Here is a 14,878-nt window from a genome sequence, read left to right as displayed (position 1 = left end):
TAACAGTTTTATTTAAAAATGCAGGACATTTGGTCCTGTCTAAAACACTCATAAGACATTTGGTCCATGCCAAAAGTTTCTTTAAATTTAGTCCTATCAGGCTTCCCTGGTGGCGCAGTGGTTGAGAATCCGCCTGCCGGGATCCTCCCAGACCGGGGCGCGAACCCGGTTCCCCTGCATCGGCAGGCGGACGCGCAACCAATGCGCCACCAGGGAAGCCCTTAAAAGTCTTTCTTGGTTTGTTAGCAGAATATCTGCTCAAAGAAAGTTATTTCACAGAATATTACATAATCAAATTACATAATTAAACATGGGATAATTTATAAGTCAGTTATGAATTCATGAAAAATACAGCTTTCCATATTCTTATTTTTAAACTTTGCAGGATATAAGTGTATCTTCAGAAACTGCACAGGATATCAAAGTTCTCCAGTTGAATCTCAGATAAAAGGGATTTTTAAATTATATTTAAGAATATAATGTTTTAACTTGTTTCATTAGTAACTACAATCATTTTTGCTTTAAATTCAGTCTTTTATTTTTGGCTATTTTCATTCATTCAAGCTGATTCTTTTTTAAGATACGTTGTATTGAAATATTTGAATATACCATAAAATTCACCCTTTTAAAGTACAGTTCAGTGCTTTTCATTATATTCAGAGTTATGCAATCATCAGCACTTTTTTATTTCAGAACGTTTTCATTACCACAGTAAGAAACCTTATACCTATTAGCAATTCGTCCCCATCACCCTCTCTACACAATCCTTCACAACCACATATCTACTTTCTTTTTCTATAGATTTTATTTAGGACATTTCATATAAATGCAGTCATATAATGTGTAGTCTTTTATGATTGGCTTCTTTTACTTAGCATTATAATTTCAAGGTTTATCCATATTGTAGTGTGTATTATTTCTTTTTATGGCTGAATATTCCATTGTATAAGTCTACTACATATTATTTATCTAATGATCAGTTGATGGACATTTGGATTTTCCTCTTTTTTGGCTATTATGAATAATGCTCCTGTGAACATTTGTGTAGAAGTTTTGTGTATGTATGTTTTCATTTCTCTTATTTTTATCCATAGCAGTGGAATTGCTGAGTCATATGTTAACTCTGTGTATATAATAGAGGAATTGCCACTGTATTTTCCAAAGTGGCTGCACCATTTTATATTCATCCCAGCAATAATTGAGAGTTCTAATTTCTCCACATCCTCACCAAACCTTGTTGTTGTTGTCTTTATTACAGCCATACAAGAGGGTGTGAAGTGATATTTCATTATGGTTTTGATTTGCATTTCCCTAATGACTAATGATGTTGAGCATCTTTTCGTATATATTTTGGCTGTTTGCATATCTTTTGAGAAATCTCTGTTCATTTTTCTTTCCCCATTTTTAAATTGGGTGGTCTTTTTGTTCAGTTGTTAAACTCTTTATATATTCTGGATATTAAATCCTTATAAGATATGATTCACAAATATTTTCTCCCATTCCGTGGATTGTCTTTTCACTTTCTTGATGGTGTCCTTTGAGGCACAAATGCTTTTAATTTTGATGAAGTCCAATTTATCTTTTTTTTTTTCTTTGTGGCTTGTGCTTTTGGTCTTATATCTAAGAAACCATGACTTTATCTGTGGTCACAATGATTAACTCGTATGTTTTCCTCTAAGAGTCTTCTAGTTTTAGCTCTTACATTTAGATCTCTGTTCCATTTTGAGCTAGCATTTGTATATAGTGTGAGATAGGGATCCAAATTCATTCTTTTTTATGTGGATATCCGTTTGTCCCAGTACCATTTGTTGAAAAGACTATTCTTTCTCCATTAAAGTGTCTTGACATCCTTGTCAGAGTCAATTGATCATAAATATTTGTTTCTGGACTCTTAGATCATTCCATTGATCTATATATCTACCCTTATGCTAATACCACACTGTCTTGTTTACTATAACATTGTAGTAAGTTTTGAAATTGGAATTGTGAGTCTTCCAACTTTTTTCTTTGTCAAGATTGTTTTGCTGTTCTGGGTTCCTTGTGTTTCCATGTGAATTTTAGGATCAGCTTGTCAGTTTCTGCAAACAGCTGGGATTCTGATATTGTGTTAATTTTGTAGGTCAGTTTGAATATTGCCATCTTCACAATTATTATGTCTTCTGTTTCATGAGTATGGGATGTCTTTCCATTTACTTAGATCTTGTTTCAACAATGTTTTGTAGTTTTCAGTGCACAAGTCTTGCGCTTCTTTGGATAAATTTATTCCAAAGTATTTTATTCTTTGTGACATTCTTATAAATGGAATTATTTTCTTAATTCCACTTCAGATTGTTTATTGCCAGTGTGTAGAAGTACAGTTGATTTTTGTATATTGATCTTATGTTGTGCAACCTTGCTGACCTCATTTATTCATTCTAATAGTTTTTTATTGAATATTTTAGTTTATTCTAAATTTTAAGATTTTGAATTTTCCATCTACAAGATCATGTAGTGATAGTTTTACTTTATTTCTTCCTTTCCAACATGGACACTTTGTATTTCTTTTTCTTGTCTGTTTTCCCTGGCTAGAATGTCCTGTATAATGTTGAGTAGAAATGGTAGAAGTGGACATCATGTGTTTTTCCTGAGCTTATCACAAAAACATACAGTCTTTCAGCATTAGTATAATAATGTTAACTGTGGGTTTTTCATATATGGCCTTTGTCAAGTTGAGGAAGTTCCTTTCTCCTTGAGTGCTTTATCATGAAAGGGCATTGGATTTTGTCAAAGACTTTTTCTATTGGGATGATCATGTGGTTTTTTCCTTTGTTCTACTAATACAGTGTTTTGATTCTGTTTTTTGAAGACAGGGTTGTTTACTCATTTTAGTATCTTATTTAATTTTACTAAGAACTGTTCCTCTCACATGGCTATAGTCTCTAAAATGTTTGTTGGCTCATCATTTTACACATGATGATATTTGTAAGGAGACTATTCTAATTTTAGTTGAAATTTTGAGATACAGAACTCCAGATTTTGAGGAAAAAAACTCCAGCTTTTTGCTTATTCTGCTTGTCCATAGTGCTTCATTATTAAAATAGGTGTTTATTACCATGAACAAACATGAAAAATGAACCTAGAAAAAAATTTTAATTGGTTTATTTTTTATGCCTAATTGGTTTTATGGTGTTTAATTTCTACTAAAAGTTACATTTGGTCTAGTTTTATTGTTTTAGACAAGTCTGACTTTAGTGATACTGATTTTAAGTATTTCCTCATTGTTAATTCTCCAGTTTTCAAATGACTTAAAATAAGTCAGGAAGTGACATTTACATGTGAAAATTGGCTGTTTGGGCAGTGAGGTTTGATTTGTGTGTGTGTCTGCCTATCTTTGTATGTTCTGGTGTTAGACTGTTTGGGTTGAAACCCCAGCATCCTAACTAACTAGCTGTATGGCTTTGGCTAATTTATTTAACCTTGTTGTACATAGTTTCCTAATTTGTAAAAACAGAGCTTATAATAGAGGGTACTCCTTGTGAGGTAATACATGTATAGTGCTTGACACATTAAGTGTTCAAGAAATCTTAACTACTGCGATGATGATGATGTACTTAAAAGCCTCCAAATTCCTCCTTTCTCTCTCCCTTTCCAACCAAATATATACGTATATATAATAACCATTTAGAGAATTGGATGAATGCTTATTTTGATTTTTAATTTGTGGTACAGTATTATAAAATAAAAGATTTTACTGGATCTAGTCTTTGTTTCTGCTTATCTGTCATTACATATGTCTTCCTGATTATTCTTCATTAACTGGTAGGTTTATTATGTTATTTTTTTCCTTAAATATTTCTTTTTCCCCTATTGCTTGGCATTACTAAGTATTAACAGTTTTATTTAAAAATGCAGGACATTTGGTCCTGTCTAAAACACTCATAAGACATTTGGTCCATGCCAAAAGTTTCTTTAAATTTAGTCCTATCAGGCTTCCCTGGTGGCGCAGTGGTTGAGAATCCGCCTGCCGATGCAGGGGACACGGGTTCGTGCCATGGTCCGGGAAGATCCCACATGCCGCGGAGCGGCTGGGCCCGTGAGCCATGGCCGCTGAGCCTGTGCGTCCGGAGCCTGTGCTCCGCAACGGGAGAGGCCACAACAGTGAGAGCCCCGCATACCACAAAAAAAAAAAATTTAGTCCTATCCAAAATGTCCATGAGCATATTTGGTCTATGCAAAATGGTTTTGGACAGGACCCAATATCAAGAACCTTTTGTTGTGGACCAAATGTCTTATGGTTGTTTTAGACAGGACTGAATGTCTGCTCACCCTGAGGATCATGTCTGAACTCAAAGATCATGTCTGTATTCAACAACTCTGCTCCCAACCAAACAGCCTTGCCTTCTGCAGCTCCTCTTCAGGAGTTCTGATGGTGCTTATCTGGACAAAAACCATGAGTGTAGCTGTGCAGGAAGTATCTGTCCTGTGTCACGGGTCAGATAAATTGCTGGTTTACTCCAGAAACAAAGATGACTGGTAAGGTTAGGTAGATATCAAAGCTCTTGCTAGGTGAGCAGTAGAAAAATTGAGACTAAAGGTATCTAAGATAGGAAGATTGCAACATTTTTAAAAGAATACATTGGAGTTCAGAATTAGAAAGTAAGATAAATTGACACCAAGAAATATTCAGTGTAGCCTGTAATTTGGATTTGCCTTACAGTGGATTCATGTGTATATAAAAGGGCAAATGTCAGATTAATAAGTGAATATTTCTACATATAAAAAATATCTTTGTAGATTGTTTATATGTAATCTTTCCTTTTGGTTTTTCTTTGTTTTAATTTCAGATGCTTTGTTTTCTCGTGTAGTTTTGAACATAGCCACAATAAACGTGAATTTTCCAAGAAGACCTTTGTTATAGTGAGTGACCATTTTTTAATAAAACTGTTAAAACTTAGTAATGCCAAATATTAGGAGAACCATATATGCAATAATCATTATAGGTAGGAAAGGATATGAATATTTACATCTATGACATCGTCTTTTGTGATCTAATATATTGAGTTGACATTCTTACATTACGATTTGTTCATTGTAAGATAACTTTAATTCTTGTTAAAGTAGTGAATACATTGTGTTAAATAATAACAGCCACCATCTGGTTAGTCTACAGTTTTAATTCTCACCACCATTCTGCAAGCTAGACTAGATAGCATTTTATAGAGAAATTTGAGGGGTGTAATAATTCTCCGCAGATCCCAGCAACTAATTATGGAGCTGGCATTGTCTTGAAAGTAGGTGTCTTAATTCTCACTGTGCCTCATATGTTCCTGTGGCACCTAAACAATAACAATGGACACAACAACAACAATAAAATACCCACTGAAGCTTCTTCTCTGGCAATTTGGGTTTAGTAAATCTGTAGTAGAGCCAGAATTCTGATACCACCAGGATTGAGAACTACTTGCTCTGAAACTTGTGTTCTTTCCACACTAATATCTGTTGATTATATGTAAGCAATATTCATTACTTAAAATTTAATTTTAAACTTTCTGTTATTATGAAGTAATGATTTGTTATAAAATTTTTCCCCATAGGCCTTTTTTAGTGTTAGGACCCTTCAGGGTCGGCTGCAGCCCAGTACTTACTAACCTTTCCAAAGGAAAAGGGAAATAAATCAGTAGTAACCTTGGGGGGAAAAAAAAAAAAACCACTTCTCTGAGCCTCAGAATTATCATCTGTGAAATATGGATAACAAACATTTATTTATTTATTTTTGTCCGTGCCACGTGGCTTGTGAGATCTCAGTTCCCCGACCAGGGATTGAATCCAGGCCCCAGCACAGAAAGCCCAGAATCCTAACCACTAGGCCACCAGGGAACTCCTGGGATAGCAAACTTCTAAAGTTACTGTGAGGATTTAAGACACGGTGGCTAAAACTTAGTAGATACCCAGTAAGTGGTTCTTATTTTTAAGAAAATATATTTATCATCTTAGCTAGAAGTAAAATGACTATATTAATGTCATAAAAAGTACAGTTTTGTCTAGAATAGTGTCGCACACAGAGTAAGAGTAAAACCTTTCTTGATCTCCATGTAACTGACTTCCTGGATTTACAGACACTTTTTAAAAACATCTATTTTTTCATATTTTATTTACTTATTTGGTTGCACCGGGTCTTAGTTGTGGCAGGCGGGCTCCTTAGTTGCGGCATGCATATGGGATCTAGTTCCCTGACCAGGGATCGAATCCAGGCTCCCTGCATTGGGAGCTCAGAGTCTTAACCACTGTGTCACCAGGGAAGTCCCTACAGACACTTTTCATTCTCTGTGAATAAATATTGATAGATGCCCACAGCATACGGAAGTTTCAAGACCAGTAGGCTATTTTCCAGGAGGCCCAAATTAGTAAAGGTGTTTGCATATTCTTTACTTACCATGAATCTGTTTTGTGTATTCACAAATGTGTTTGTGCCTTTTATATTTGATATTATACTCAAGTAATTCACTTTAATAATATATAATAATAATGATGAAATGTGAATGCAAATAGTGTTTTTAAAAATATAAAAATCCAAAATAGATACTTTGGAAAGACTTCATGAAGGTTAATCAGTTAAAATTTCCTGTCTGATGCTATATGGATGAGAAAGCAGTAGATGACTGGAAAAGAAATAATAAGACTGTGCGAATGTTGCACTTAGTTTGCATTTCCAGTATCTTTAAAATGCCATTTAAAAAATTAAACTGCAAATCTTATACCCGGGTAGTTACAGCTATGTTTTATTTAAGAAAAACAATTCTGAACCCTAAGTAATAGATCCACACTTAAAGAAAATAATCTTTGGCGAATATCACAAGATTAGCAGAATTGTATATGTTTTATGAAAAAATAGGTAAGTAGAATTTTTCATCCTCTACAGTAGCTTACATTTTTAATTAGTTAATCCTGATCTGGTCAGATAAGAGAAATTTTACTCCATTTATATAAGGTGGGAATATAGAATATGCTAATTGGTGCCAGGAAGAATTTTAACTGGAAAGATAAGAATTGCTTAGAAATTAGTAATTTCTTAGACTTACTTAGAAATTAGAAATACTGGCTAAAAGGTGAAAGTCTCTGCTGTCATCTGACAAAAGAAATGGATGAACAGAAATGTAGACCTATCTTTGGCCTGTCAGGGTGTGATGTGGCACTACTAAGTGCCAATAGTAGCAATTTCAAATTTAGCTTCATGTAGTTGCATTTGGGCAATTGATGTAGCAAAAATACTACTACTGATATTAATAATAGTAATAAAAACTTTGAAGTATTTAAAGAGTAGGGTACTATAGGCTAAACATGTTCAGTTAGTCTACTAGTTTATAAAATAATAGAAGAGTTAATTGCTAGTAATGAAATATAAAGCCATTGAAAATAAATATCACCTAGAAAGACTTCTAGAAATCAAAGGGAAAAAAATATATAGAACATAGGAATTTAACCTTTTGGTGCAATTATTTTTAATTAAGAAGAACCATAGGGCATGTACTAATAGAATATAGAAATAGTCTATTCACTTGAATGTGACTTTGTATAAAGAGGGCTATAATTTTATTAAATCCCATCAAATTTTATTTTTAGATTTAACTTTTTATTTTCAATTAATATTAACTAGTGAAAATATTAGTGTAGCAGTGTGTTAAAATGGCTAACTTATCTCAAGTTTATGAAGGTAAAAAGCGTATAACAATACCTGGCATGTAGTAAGTTCTCTAAGTGTTTGGGGTTTTTTGGTTTTGTTTTTTTTACTCAGCATAACTTACCAATTAAGAGTATAGACTCTGGAGCTAGAATGCTTATTCAAATTCAATTTCCGCTATACTTTCTAGTTGTATGACTTGGGACAAGTTAATTTCTCTGTGCTTCAGTTTTCTTATCTGTTTATATGGGGGAAATTACATATTCTTCATGGTTGTGAGGATTAAATGAATTAATATATATGACAAGTTTACTATAATGCTTAACATAGAAAATGCTGTGCTTTTCCTGTTATATGCAAATTAATGGATATTTACATATTAATCTGTGTTCAAGCATATTGTAAAAGATTTTTACGTTCATTGGTGATATAACCTGTCACAATTACAAACATAGTTATGTGCTTCTTCATTATATTTTTAGCTTACACTATTTAAAAATGACACTACAGGAATGAAAGGTGCCAGTAAGAAGATTGTACCTAAAAGCAATATTCTAAAATGACATTTGTCTACTTTTCAGGTTTGTTTCTTGACTTCAGCAAAATTGGAAGCGCTACAGATCAACTCCCTTTTCTCTTTTTACCCTAAGGGAAAGAAAAAAACTTGGGCCAGAGTAAAGTATATTAAATATATGTAGCTTGGTTCTGTATATTGCTGTTTTTAATTGTTTTTTTCTAGAAGGGACAGTTGTCTTATTTCTGTTAGAAATCACCTAACTCTAAATCTCAACCTTAGTAAATAGCCTGTATCAGGTCATTGAAATATTTGAGTCTATTATATAATTTATCAATTGCTATAAAAAAGCTCACACATACCATAAACTCCTTAATGAAATTAATGACAGCTTTGGTCGTCCAGGAGTAGAATGTTATTGCCAACATGACAGTGGAGCTGCAGTAATCCAGCTCCAGTTCCTGATTAATGAGGTTAGTGAATTGCTTTAATCTCACCTGCTTATGTATGAAATAGGGCCACATCCCGTCTTGCAGAATTCTTGCATGCAATTATATTTAAATATTTGAACAAAAATGAATTTCTTGTAGGTCAGAGCTAATAGGAATTCACTTTAAGGCATCATCACAGACAGTTACATAAATAATGTAAGATGTTTCTCAAAAACAGTGTTGAAAATAGAATGGCATAAGGTAGATCTTTTTGGTACAGTGTGCTGCATTTAAATTTTATTTCAAGAATATTGAAAGTTATGTAACATATAAAAATCTACATTAAAGTTTTTTCAAAGATTGACCTTATTATAAATAACAAATTGTATTTCTCCAGTGGGTTGTTTTGAAATACATCCAGGAAACCAAAATCCATTAGAAACTGGTTATTGTCCAAAGTTCTTGTTGTATCACTTATTGGTTGAACTAATTGATGCCTTTCTTTCTGATATAATGTAAAGTTTGGAAGGAGCTAGAGATACATCATTTTATTAGCAGAGTAAACAATGTGTTTGCAGGTTTTAAAAAAGTATGAGCAGCTCTGACAGTAGATGTTTACTGCAAGTAGTGACAGGCAGGAGAAGCTAGAAGGAAAAGCTAGAAGCTAGAAAAGCTAGAAGAAAAATTACTCTAGAAAAGATTCTGCTATACTTAGATGTGAGGATAGTTTGTGGGCATTCTTTTTGCCCCCAAGTCCTTGGGTTTCATGGAATAAATTTCTAGATGTATATGAGAGAAAAAAAAATACTCGATACTTTCAGCTTTTGATAAGTCTTTTCTTTAGATCAGAGGATTTAAGAGAGGAAGTATTGATGTAAAGAGTTAAAGAGGGTAATATAAAAATTTTAGTAAAACTATGATCCAAATGATATGCAATCGTGTAGGTTTTTCAGGGTCAGAGGAAGTGTTTAAAAACTTCAGTATTCTGTGTAGGGCTGAATAATAGACATCGTAAAATGTTAAAATACACACATAAAAATACCACAGTGTAGAAAGTTGTTGAATCCATATGTGAGATTATTTTTCCTTTTTTTAAAAAAAATTTTATTATGAAATAATTAGACTGGCAATTAGTTTCAGAATAGAGAGGGCCTATGTACCCTTCCCCCATTTCCCCCAATAGTAACATTTTATGTAACAATAGTAAAATATTAAACCAGGAGAAAGACATCAGTACAATACTCTTAACTAGACTACAGACCTTATTTACATTTCACCACCAGTTTCTACATGCACTCATTGTGTGTATGTGTGTATAGTTTCATGCAGTTTTATTCCCTGCATACATTTCATGTAAGGACCAGCAGGAACAAGGTTACAGATCAGTCCCATCACCATGAAGGAATGCCCTCAGGCTACCCCTTTATAATTAATTGCACCCCCTCCTGCTCTCAGTCCCCAATCCCTGGCAACCACTAACCTATTCTACATCTTTATACTTGTGTTGAGATTTTTTTTTTTTTAAGCAGTATGAGCCAATGTAAATAACACATTGCAAATAGATTACTTATATGCCTAAATTGTAGAAATCTTAACTAGTTGATGCTCTTATTATTCATAACACAAGCTGCTTTTCTATAGAATTTATCATAAAGTTCTTTGATATGACTGTTATTTTACATGCTTAACTGTTACATTTTTAAGTACTTAAAAATGACAGTTTTTAAAAATGCTTAGCAGAATAGGAATATTTACATGGTGATGGCTCTGGGAATCTGACAATTGGGAGAAGCTATTTGCTTTCAGTTTTGGAAAACCACATGTAGGTAAGTGAGCCACCTTAGGCGGTCAGCTGTGATTGCCATTTTGGCTCCACATCTTCTCTTCTTCCTTGAAATACAAAGATGGGGCAAACATCTTGAGAAAGAAGATGACCTGGTCTGAAACTGGTAGAAGTAAGAATGAAAAGTACAAATCTTTGATACTCTGAATCCTTTTAGTTTCTCTGCTTCAAAGTGATAGAGATAAGTGGATGCTTTCTAGTGAAAGGAAGAGTATGTGGGCTTCCTGTATTTCTGTTTTCCAATAGTCATGTTGTAGCAATAGGAGTTACACAGTAGAGTAGCCCTCATAGAATTTCAAATTGGAAAGGACTTGGAGAGATCATTTAATGTAAATCTTGTCTTCAGAGCTATTTTAGTTCTCTTAGATAAATGAGAAACTCTCCTATTTTAAAAGAGGGAAATTTTAAGATTTCTTATAATAACCTAAAGGACTGGAATTGCAAATCTTTTTTGAAATTAAAGTTCTTCGTGTTGCATCTTTTATCTTCTTCTCTCAGTGGAGATGAGGAGTATCTTCCTCTTTTGAGGAAAAACATTCATATGTCTTAATAAATCAGCCTTAGCCTATAGATTCTTAATCGTATTCACACATCAGAATCACCTCTGGAGATTTTTAAAAATACACCTGCAATGGTCCTTGCTCTGAAATTTCTGATTTGTCAGGTCTGGGGTGAGACTGAGCCCCTTGCATGATTCTCACATACTGCCAAAGGTTTTCTTCTCCAGACTTAATAGTATTTAATAGTATCAGCTGTTTTAACTTTCTAAATTAGTCAGATTTTTCAGCCCTTTGGACATTGAAATTATACAGTGCTGAATGCTATTTTTGTTTTCCATATCATTCTAGTGGTAGAATTATAATCCAAGCAGAGTACACTCATAAGGATTTGTCTTAAGCCAAATAAAATGGGAAGGTTACTTCATATATAGTCAAGGAAGGATGAACTATAGGGACCAAGTAACTTATAGTCTGACTTCTAATTTTACATAGCTAGTTATCAATTATAACTGTATCTAACTAGATCCTAGTACACTTTTAGTTTATAAGGTATTAAATTATACTTTAAATTGTTAAAGTTGAAGCATAATTTTTTTACATACATATACACATAATACACTCTTTTACATCTGCTGTTTAGAATTTGGGTGAGGCACATGTTTCTCAGAACTAAATCTATTGGCAGAGAGTTTTGAAATTTGGGAAGATTTTTTTGGTAGCTCTTTAGTAGCGTTAATGTTTGTAAATGTATTCTATATAAAATATATTACACTTTATTTTTAAGGGAGCTCTTGTGAGTGCCTTGGCTGATGACACCTTACATTTATGGAATTTACGTCAAAAGAGACCTGCCATACTACATTCACTTAAATTTTGCAGAGAAAGGTAAGAATTTTCTCAGTTATTTATATATATATGTTATTTGCTATTTTTTGAAATTTTTTCCTTTGAATTTTATTCTTTATTTCATTTTTTTGTGATGGATTTTATGCACAATCTAAAAACTAATTCAAAAACTTCAAAGCATATACAATAAAAAGCAAGTTTCCTTCCTTTCCAGACTCATCTTCCTCTCCAGAGGTACCCACATAAATTTCTTTTGTGTCCTTCTAGACATACTTACAGTCTGTATACATAAGCAAAAATCTCTCCATATAGCTATCTTATTTGCATAAAAGGGAAGGCATTACATATTCTTTCTGTAACTTGTGTTCACTTAGCAATATATCTGATAGGTCATTTCATATTGGTATATTTAAATCTTCTTTAGTCATTTTCATAACTACATGATATTTCATTGTATCAAAGTGCCATATTTTATTCAGTCAGTCTTCATCAATTGACTGGACATTTGATATATCCAGGACTGGATTTGATATAAATGGACACATATCATTTTCAGTCTGCTGTTCATTATGCTCTGTGATGTTACATATATTTCTTTGTCCACTTAGCAAGTATATCTGTAAGATAAATTTGTAGACGTGGAACGACTTGGTCAAAGAAATCTCTCACATGACCTGAGTTTTGTGCTTTGATTGGAAAGGCCATTTTCACTCCAATTTTATTAAATGTTCTCCCATATTTTTTTGTAGTGCTCTTATAGTTGCATTTTTATGCTTAAACTTTGATTCATATGGAACTTATTTTGGCATGAACTATGAGTAAGGAATATAGTCCCCCCTCCCCCATTGCTTATGAGATATAATTTTGGTGTGTGTTTGTGTGTTAAGGTTAAGAAATCTAGGTCTAGCTAGTATCTAAATGCAGTGGAGTTAGTGTCAGGCCATGCCTGTGGGAAGGCAGGCATTAGACTGCCCAATCCATGTCCAAGGATCAGGCCATGTCCCTGTTTTGATAAATATCAATCCATTCAGGTTGTATAAACTGATCAGTCTGTTTGTGAGCCTGGGCTCCTGCCCACAGTGGCTTTCCAAAGTAGGCAAGCTAAAGAGGCTGCTGGGAATATAGCAATCCAGACTTTTCTAGCCAATGCCAGGGCATGTCTACATTGTATGCCAGGCCAGAGCTGGCAGGGGGTCAGTAGCAAAGTTTGCTATTGGGCTACATCTTGTCTGGGAAGATAAATCATCTAAGTGGCTTGGAATCGTGGTTCTACTTCTAGGAGAAGTAGAAGGAGGGGTTAATGGAAGGAGGGAGGGATGAGATAGGGGAGGAAAAGCAAGCAAAAAGTCAAGGTTCATACTTTTCTGCCTGATGGGAGTAGGGCTATCTCAACTTGCTGGGCAGAGTTTCTTTGTATGTTTGCCAGTGGGATCTCAAGGGGAGCCCTCCATCAGCCTCAAATGCCATAGGGCTGGTGGAAATAGTGGTGGGCATCTTAGTCCCAGTACATATCTTCTTGCCGTCAGTCTCATACTGGAAATGGAAGTGTAGATCTAGCAGAGTTGTTGTCAACCTGGTGCATTTTTACCTGCCAGAGGGCATTTGACAATGTCTGGAGACATGTTTTTATACAGTTGGGAGTTGCGGGTGGGCGAGCAGTGCTAATGGCATCTAGTAGATAAAACCAGGGCTACTGTCAAATATGTTACAAATCGCAAGACAGCCCCCCATCCCATAACAAAGAATTATCTGGTCCGAAATATCAATAGTGTCAAAGTTAAGAAAACCTGTGCTCTAGCACATCAGAGTGGTGTCATTTGATCGGTGTAGTGCTGTAGAAGTTCTCTTAAACCACCATCCACTGAAGGGTTTCTTCCAGGATGTAGAATTCTAGTAGAAGAATATTTCTGATAACTCATTCTCCAGTGGCATGCCCATATTCGTCATTGAGACACAGGAACGTGGCAGTATATGGTCCAAGTTCACAAACATACACTGCAGGTTATCATGGTAATCTTCAGGAAGGATCAAACCTCAAGGAGTTCCAGAGTGGTCAGAGTCCCATGATTGTCTGGTACATAGTAAGTCTCCTGTATAGTACCCCTAAGGATGGTCTCCAAGAAATTCTGATAAATGTGGATAAGGAACAGTAAGCTAGTCTCTAAGGTACCTGTAGGCACATATCTTGACACACAGAAGGCACCTTTGTGTGAAATACAAAAAAGTAGCCCTTCTTGGTGGAGGCAGCTTCAGAGTCCACCACTCCCCTCCTTGGTTGGGTGCTGTTATGCAGGGCACAGCCTATACGATTGTATGAGGTGATCCTAAAAGTTACAAATGAAATGAACTGATGGAGTTCCCAGTTTTGAGTTCTGTAATACACTTTACCCACCTCACCAGCAGAAACTAGTTGATTCTGTTCAAAGTTGAGCTTCTCCTCGGCCTTTATTAGGACAACAAGAAACAAGAAACTGTAGCATGAGTAACTTGGTCCTTGAATATCTTCTTTGGATGAAATCCTCTAGGATGGCTACAAACTTGTATGGCAGCTTTTGTACTTGCGTGCTAAGAAATGGACCTGATGCCTCATGAATGAACCTTGTTATATTCTCTCAAGACTAAAGTTCAGATTTCCTCAAATGGCAAGAAAGAGAGAGGTGGCATTTGGGAGGAGCCTACTTCTCCTCAGCACCTGGTTACAGGTTGGGAGGGGAAGGCATAGTAGAGGCTTTCCCCCAGGTCTAGCAACCTGCCTATGGTGGCAAGGCTTATTCTGCCCCTCACCCTGAACTCTCTGTCATTCATGACTTTTCCTAATGCCCTGTAATCAATACTCTGATGGAAGCCTTCTGTTGGAGCAGCTGCCCCAGGCAGGGGAGGGATAGAAGCCTGTCACCTCCTGCCCATCCTTCCATCTCTCTCATTTGTAGAAATCCATTCTTTTCTTTACACAACTGCCTTGCATTCAGTTTTTATATCTGTATCAGGATAGTCTGGTGTTATGCTGTGGTAACAAAATACTCAAAATCTGAAAGACTTAAAAGAGCAACAGTTTATTTTTACTTATGCTATATGTTCTTTGTGGAT

General features: G+C 34.9%; 1 protein-coding gene across 7 annotated transcripts in view; it reads left to right on the top strand.

The window, feature by feature from the left end:
* The window catches only part of STXBP5 (syntaxin binding protein 5), a 166,140-nt gene that overhangs the window by 20,743 nt on the left and 130,519 nt on the right, over window positions 1-14,878 (top strand). For all 7 annotated transcript variants that reach the window (XM_007112878.4, XM_007112877.4, XM_055087449.1 and 4 more), the window contains exons 3-4: window positions 8,563-8,644; window positions 11,730-11,830. In XM_007112878.4, the coding sequence (XP_007112940.1) occupies window positions 8,563-8,644; window positions 11,730-11,830 (183 nt within the window). The remainder of the gene's footprint in view (window positions 1-8,562; window positions 8,645-11,729; window positions 11,831-14,878) is intronic.

This window comes from Physeter macrocephalus, chromosome 10 (genome assembly GCF_002837175.3).
Source record: "Physeter macrocephalus isolate SW-GA chromosome 10, ASM283717v5, whole genome shotgun sequence".
Lineage (NCBI taxonomy): Eukaryota > Metazoa > Chordata > Mammalia > Artiodactyla > Physeteridae > Physeter > Physeter macrocephalus.
The sequence above is the reverse complement of the archived record's forward strand: the minus strand, read 5'-3'. Positions and strand labels throughout refer to the sequence as shown.